The sequence below is a fragment of the Lipotes vexillifer genome, unplaced genomic scaffold (assembly GCF_000442215.2).
Source record: "Lipotes vexillifer unplaced genomic scaffold, Lipotes_vexillifer_v1.1 scaffold225, whole genome shotgun sequence".
NCBI lineage: Eukaryota > Metazoa > Chordata > Mammalia > Artiodactyla > Lipotidae > Lipotes > Lipotes vexillifer.
Genome location: NW_006787630.1, coordinates 2,186,727 through 2,193,701, shown reverse-complemented (window position 1 = coordinate 2,193,701; position 6,975 = coordinate 2,186,727). Strand labels below are relative to the sequence as shown.

Genomic DNA, 6,975 nt, shown 5'->3' with positions numbered 1-6,975 from the left:
GAATGCTGAATGGTAGACATCACCGTACTTGTTCTTACTTCATGCGGGGCTCCTCAGTCAGGAACCCCAAAGTCTTAACTCGAAAGAAGAAATTGCTGGGAGGGGGTTCGCCTGTCAGCCCCAGGCTCCTGTCTCAGGGATGAATACGGCCTGGGGACTCGCTTGCCTGAAAGGGCTGCTTTTGGAGACTTGTCCATGCGGGGCACACGGGTGAGCCGGCGGCCTTAGCTCAGGGCAGGGTTTCTGTGGGGCCACGGCGCCCTGAGCACCCCCTCTCCCCCCAGCATTTCTATCTCCTCCACTTTGGCCCTTCGTCCTTCCTGGGGGCCCTGCAGTAACTAAAGGAACTAAATAGAGGCTGAGAAGGGGCTGTGCCCCTCCCTCTGCGACCCTGTGCCCTGTGTCAGAAGGTGGGCATCGGGTGGGGCGCAGCTGGGGGGGTATTAGTTCAGGGCTGGTGAAGGTCTCCACCAGGCGAGCTGCACATCCGTCCTAAGCCCAGGCGAGGTTTGGGGTCCCTGGGGACCAGGTGCTGTTGGGTGGGGCCGTAGCTCCCACGAGGTAGCGCTCTTTCACGTTCCTCCGGGGTGGGGTGGGAGGAACTCAGCTGTTCCCAGCGTGAGCCTGGAACCTCTGACTGGGCCCAGGGAGCCCGGCCTAACGAGCCCGGAGCGGGAGGGCGCCGCTGGCCGCCTCCAGCCTCCAGCCTCCAGACCCAGGCGTCATCTTGTTGCCTTGGAGACCGTGAGGGTGGTCCTGAGCTCCCCCGACCAGTCTCTCTGGGTTTGGGTTTGCCTTGCGGGGCTGAGGTGTGTCTTTGGGAGGGAGCCCGTTTCTTTGGTATATCTCAGGGTCGCTGACGCCCCCCACCCTTCCAGGAGGGGGTAGCGCTGGACGCGGGGCTTTCTTCCTGCTTTTCCTTCTGGAAGGTTCTCCCCTCCCATCTCTTACTGCAGCGGCACAATCATTGTGGGAGGGGGATCCTTTTGTCCCCAGACACAATCTGCCCCCCTCTCGCCATCACCCACCCCCTCTCCCTCTCCTCTCCCCTCACCTGACCGCAGGACCCTCACCTGACCGCAGGACCCTCACCTGACCGCAGGAGCGTGGGCGGCTGCCCTCTGCCCCCCCCGCCCCCCATTCTGCCAGCCGCGTGGGTGGGCGGGAGGGGGGGGTCTCTGCTGCGAGTTTCTTTCTACCTCAGGTCTGACTTTTGATGCCAAACCCCCCGCCAGGCCGCCCACCCCTCCTAGCCCCCAGCCCCCGGCTCAGGGTCCCACCCCCGTGCGTCCTGTTGAGATCCACGTGTGTCTCTGGGAGCGGGTGTCCTGCAGGAGAGGCGCCTTCCCCCGGGTCTAACTCAGGGTGTGCCTGCGGTGCTGGGCGACGCTGATGATTGTAGGGGATGGGGTCGGGGGGGCGTGGGCCCAGGATGGGGGGGAGTCCACCGGCCGTGGAAACGCGAGGGGGGCCCGGGGCCAGGGGGCGCTCAGCCCCCAGGGGGCCCTGCCTCTGACTGGGGCGCCCCCATCAGCCTCCCCCCCCCCGCTCCCAACCCCGCCGCTCCCTGTCAGTGGGGGTTTCTGGGGTGCTGCTCAGCACCCCTTATGCAAACCGGGATGGGGATGGGGGCTGAGTGCTGTTCATTCCAGAACAGGTGGGGCTTAGCAGCATGCTGAGGGTGGGGACCCCCAAACTCAGGGTGGAGAGGGGCTCCAGGGGCTTCCCTGCTCTGGAGATGCTTGTGGATGGGCTGGCTGTGGTGGGGGGGCTGGTTGGCTTGTAACAGTTGTGCGTTTGTACAGCCCCTTTTCTCACTGGTAGCATTTTTGCCCACTACCATCCTTTCTTTCTTCCCCCTCTTAATTTTGCTTCTGCATTTTTTCTTGGCAAACACGACTTCAGCCTTTCATTCCTGACATGTGAAATTTCAGTTTCTCTGGGGTTTGTCAGAGGGCGTGGGGACCGCGCCTGAACTCAGGTTAAAGGGAAAAAAAAAAACTCCTAATAAAAAGATGTAAAACTACTCTCTACCTCTGGCCGGCCCCAGCCTGTCGCACCCTGGCCGCGGCGGGGCAGGCTGTGACGATTTATTTCAGTTTTTGCAGGACATTCAGGTATTAAAAGGGAGGGAAAAAAAAAAAAAAGACCAAAAAAAGAAAAAAAGAAAAAAAAAGGTGTGATTTTGAAATTTAAAAGAACACTGAAAGTTTACATTTTATAACATTATTATGCAGATTGTATTTAAACTTCAGAAATATTTAAGACAGTTGTAACCCTGTAAAGCTGATGAAATATTAAAACAAGACAAAACACTTCTGACTTTTAACAGAGAACGGCTCCTGTGGTGTTTTTTTGGGCGTCGCCCCACCCCCACCCTGTGTCCTGGCAGCAGGGACTGTGCCCCCCAGGGTACACTGGGCCACGTCCAGGGATGTGTGCGCATCGAGTTGGGGGGGGGGCGGGGGGGCCCACAGAGGACGACCCTCCCCCATGTCAGCAGTGCTGGGTCGTGTCACCCTGACCTTCTGTGGGTGAGATCCACGGAGCTGCCCCACGCCCACTGGGAGCAGCCCAAGCAGTCTTGGCCGTGACAGGGGTCCACTCTGCCCCCCCAACCCCCAGCCTTCCTGCTGTGGTTCAGTCCACATTTTTACGCTTGACTTGTGGCCGCAAAGAAAGCAGACCAAGGGGCGGGCTCAGCCCTCGGGGCAATTTGCGACCCCTGGGCTCAGCACACGTGGAAGGGAAACCCCACACGCGGGCAAACCAGCACAGCAAGATTTTCTGGGCATCTATTCCTCAGCCATGTCTTGACCCCACCCCCTGCCCAGAGGACGTGACGGGCTCAAGGTCAGCGTGGCCGGATGGTGGGCAGGGCGGGCCTCCTGCCACATGGCTCCCCTGCCACCTGCTCCGGCCACGGCTGGCCTGGGCTGGTCCCTCCCGCCGGAGTCAGCCCCCAGGTCTGCCTTGAGTGAGGAAAAACAACTCACTCCTGTTGGAGACGCCTCCCTGTGGCCCATCCCTGTGGTTCCAGCCTCTAAGGGCCTAGGGGACCGGGAGAGGTCAGAGGACAGGGGTCAACCCACCTGCCCCTCAGAGCCCCCTGCTCCCCCCAGGGAGGTAAAGGGAAAGTGTTTTTTTTGTTTTGTTTGTTTTTTTGTTTTAAAAAGGCCCATTCAGCAAACTGGATCGGCCTGTCCAGCATCTTCATTCCTCCTCTGAAGAGGCCCAGAGATGGGGCAAGAGGCCCTGAGGTCACACAGCCCTGGGGCAGGGGGGAAGCTGGGAGGGGGTCGGGCCCCGCCACCTCCTCCCCAGCCTCCCAGATCCCCGAGGAGCTCCCGCCTGCTGGGCCTCCCGCTCTGTGCTTGTGAGGAGGCCCAGGGAGCCTCCCAGGTGAAACTCAAAACCATGTCTGATCAGCAGAGCTGCGGGAGCCCACCAGGGGCCAAAGGCAGGTTTGGATGAAAGGACGCCGGAAAAAGAGGGTTTTCACTTGAGCCATCCGCCTTCCCCTCCGCCATTAGTGCAGTTAACGGGGCGGCCCCACAAAGGCCAGGGATGCTGGGTTTGTTCCTGGGTCCCCGCCGCCCCAGGTGGGCAGGGGGTGAGACGGGGCAGTGTACCCTGGGCCTGCAAACAGGAGGCGCTCAGTACATGTGTATGGAATGAAGAATGCGGGGCTTAGACCCGGAGGGGTTGTGCAGACCTCTGTCCCTCAGTTTCCCCATCCTGCTCCTGCCGCCAGCCTCATGCCCTCCAGGCCTAGGATTTAGTGGGTCTAGGACCAGGAACCAGCCTGGCACCAAGGAGGTCTGGTGACTGGGTGGTCCGAGAGGCCCCCAAAGTGTGGCTTTTGTCCTGCCCTTCTGATACAACTGGTCTGTCCTCATTCCGGAACCGGGCTGGGGGTGGGGTGACCTCTGACCTCACACAGCAGCCTGGCCGAGCTGGGTCCCCCCAGGAGGGGCGGAGGGGAAACAGGAGGAGTGGAGGGAGAGGCCTGGGAGGGGGCCGGGCCAGCACTCCAGCTGCCCCGCCCTCCAGCAGAGCCAGGGGCTGCCCCTGCCTGAGTGACCACAGCAGCGACTTCTGTTTGCACAACTGGTCCCCCTGCAACCGGCACCTGCAGGGCCCACCCTGCGTCCTGGAACCTGGGTGCTTGGAAACTTCCAGGCCAGACCTCCGCAGATGAGGACACACACTCAGGGCTCGAATCAGCATCCCTGATTTGCACATGGGGAAACTGAGGCCCAGAGCTGTGCAGTGACCTGCTCCGCTGCTCAAGACCAGGTTCAAGCCCTGAGTTGGTGGCTAGAAGAAGGCTGCCCTGGTCCACCCCCAGGGGTCGCAGAGTGTGCTCATTCTCAAATGGGGCTCCACAGAATGCCCAGGATTCAGGATTCAAAGAAAGATGTGGTTTTGGGAAAACAGTATCTGAAAAATGTAAACTAGCATTCAAGGTGTTTCATTTTTCTTATTCGCAGTAAGAAAAAAAGAAAAAAAGTTTGAGGAAGCAGGGAGGGAGCATCAGCTGGTTCTGGGGGCGGAAATCAGGAACAGTTGGTTCTAGCTCCAATCCGTCTTTGGACTAGATGGTCCTTGCCTCAGTGTCCCCTTTTGGCAGCTTCTGGAGGTTTGGACACCCAGCTCTCCCCAATTCCCAAAAGTTCTTCAGTTTCACATGACCTTCCCCCCCAACCCTGCTGGGGATAAAATAAAATCCAGGTCCCCATATCCAGCTTCCCCCCTCCATGATCTGCCTCAGGGCCTTTGCACGCACCTCTGCCCCTCTTTCTCTTCAGGTTGTTAGTCCCCGCTCTAAGGACACCTGCTCTGGGAAGCCCCTCCTCCAGATCAGGCAGGCCCCCCCTCCTCCCGGTTGCTGCTTCTTGCCTTGTGGCCCCTGGGCTGGGAGCAACTCCGAGCGGCATCCCGGTCGGTGGCTCGAGCCTGCCACCTGGCGGCCGGGCCTGGGGCTCCGGAGCCCCAGGCTCCGGGCGCCGTTCCTCCTCCAGGAAGGCCCCTCCTCCGCTCTCCTCTCCACCATCCCCTCCCGGATGGCAGAGCGGGATTGGGGGACGCACCCCGCACCCAGTCTCCCCAGTGTTGCTTGTGGGTACGCCGTCCAGGACAGCCATGAGACCGCGACTCCTGAGCGAAATTCCCCCTTTTCAAAGGTTAGCAACTAATATTCCACATTTTAAAATGCAGTTTGTAGACGTGGCCTGCGGCCGGCAGCGCTGACACGAGATTGTTGGGTGTTCCCCGGACAGAGCTCGCGACTTGTTCGACCCGCACCAAGTTGCCGAAATAAAAATGTGGATTTTGTGGCCCCCGAAAAAGAGAGGTCCGGGGGAGGCGGACGATGGATCCGTGAATATGCGTCTAACTATGTCTTGAACACCAGCTAGCTACCTGTTATGTTAGGTACGTAGTCTGTTTTACGTGCAATGTCTCATTCGGGCCTGTGATGTCGGTATTCAATATACGCACGTTAAAAATCATCATCCGAGAGGTTGAGTGCTTGACCAAAAGCGCCCAGTGGAAATGGCCAAGCCAGACCTCCAGGCTCCGAAGCTACTAACTGCTCTCAGGAGACCCTCGGCCTGGGTTTCTCCATCTATTTTTGGAAGAAATCTCCTTCCAAGATCTCTAACCAGGCTGTGCGCCCCTTGATTCTCTGCGGAGCGGGAAAGAAGAGCCCGCCTGATTCACAGGGCCCCTTCCCCGAGTCCTGTGCGCACGCTCGGGTCGGCCAGCCGCCGCGAGCCGGGCAACGTGGGCACCGCTCTAGCCGGCAGGGCGCCGTCGCCCGCGTCTCGCTGGTGATGACGCATGTCCTGGGCGGTGGAGAAAGCATGATGGCGGCGCCCGTGGAGGTGGCCGTGTGTACCGACTCGGCGGCCCAGCTGTGGAGCTGCGTCGTGTGGGAGCTGCACTCGGGCGCCAATCTGCTCACATACCGCGGCGGCCAGGCCGGGCCTCGCGGCCTGGCGCTGCTCAATGGCGAGTACTTGCTGGCGGCGCAGCTGGGCAAGAACTATATCAGCGCCTGGGAGCTACAGAGGAAGGTTCGGCGGCGCGCGCCCGGGCGCCGTTGGCGGGATGCGCGGGGCTCAGGGGCCTGGGGTCGGAAGAGGGGGAGGTGGGGGCCGCACGGGCCCTGAACCCCGGTGGGAAGTGGGGAATCCTGTTAGGATGCTCTGCGCACGCGCGGGTCTGGGGGCTTTTTGGTGGGGGGGAGGGAGCTGCGCGCACGCGCTGAGCTGAGGGTGGGCTGCGGCTTGGAGGTGTGGCGGGCGGGCCTCTGAGAAGCCAGCGGTGCGCACGCGCACAAGGGGAGCTGGGTGTGGGTCTCTTGGGGGCCCTGCGCTGGAGCCGGCGTGGGGCGGGAAGTGTAATTGAAAGGAGTTTGCCGTAGGGTTTCCGTGGGCATCGTGGGCTTGGAAGGTGAAGGTCCGAGGCCTGGGGGAGCCCGCTGAAGGGTAGCCCGGAGACTCGCGTATTTATCACCCCTGAAAAGACGCTTATATTTTTGCCATTAGGGCCCACGGTTTCTCCTACAGAAACTTCAAAATGCAGCCCCTGAAGCTGCTCGCCACGTGTTTTTGCTAGCCGACGTCTCTTTCGGCAAGCTCTGTGTTCCGGTTCTGCCTGGTGTGGTATACACACAAACTTGAGAAGTTGTTCCATTTTAGACATTTAGAAACTGACGCTCACGATCCCAGGCAAGACTTCAGGGGATGCAGAACTGGGGCGAAAGCCTAGTGGCCAGACGGTTCCTCTGACCCCCAGTCCAGAGACGCACTGTCCTGCTTTTAAAAAAAAAAAATTATTTATTCGTTTATTTGGCTGCGCTAGGTCTTATTTGTGGCAGACGGGATCTTCGTTGCCGCGTGCGGGATCTTTAGTTGGGGCATCCGGGATCTAGTTCCCTGGGGACCAAACCTGGACCCGCCCCCCCCC

At 60.3% G+C, this 6,975-nt stretch overlaps 1 protein-coding gene across 1 annotated transcript in view; it reads left to right on the top strand.

Moving 5' to 3' along the window:
• Positions 1 to 5,867: 5,867 nt before the first annotated feature.
• Positions 5,868 to 6,975, top strand: part of WDR18 (WD repeat domain 18) — a 5,835-nt gene continuing 4,727 nt past the window's right edge. Inside the window, exon 1 of the mRNA XM_007460402.1 lies at positions 5,868 to 6,080. Coding sequence (XP_007460464.1) covers positions 5,868 to 6,080 — 213 coding nt within the window. The remainder of the gene's footprint in view (positions 6,081 to 6,975) is intronic.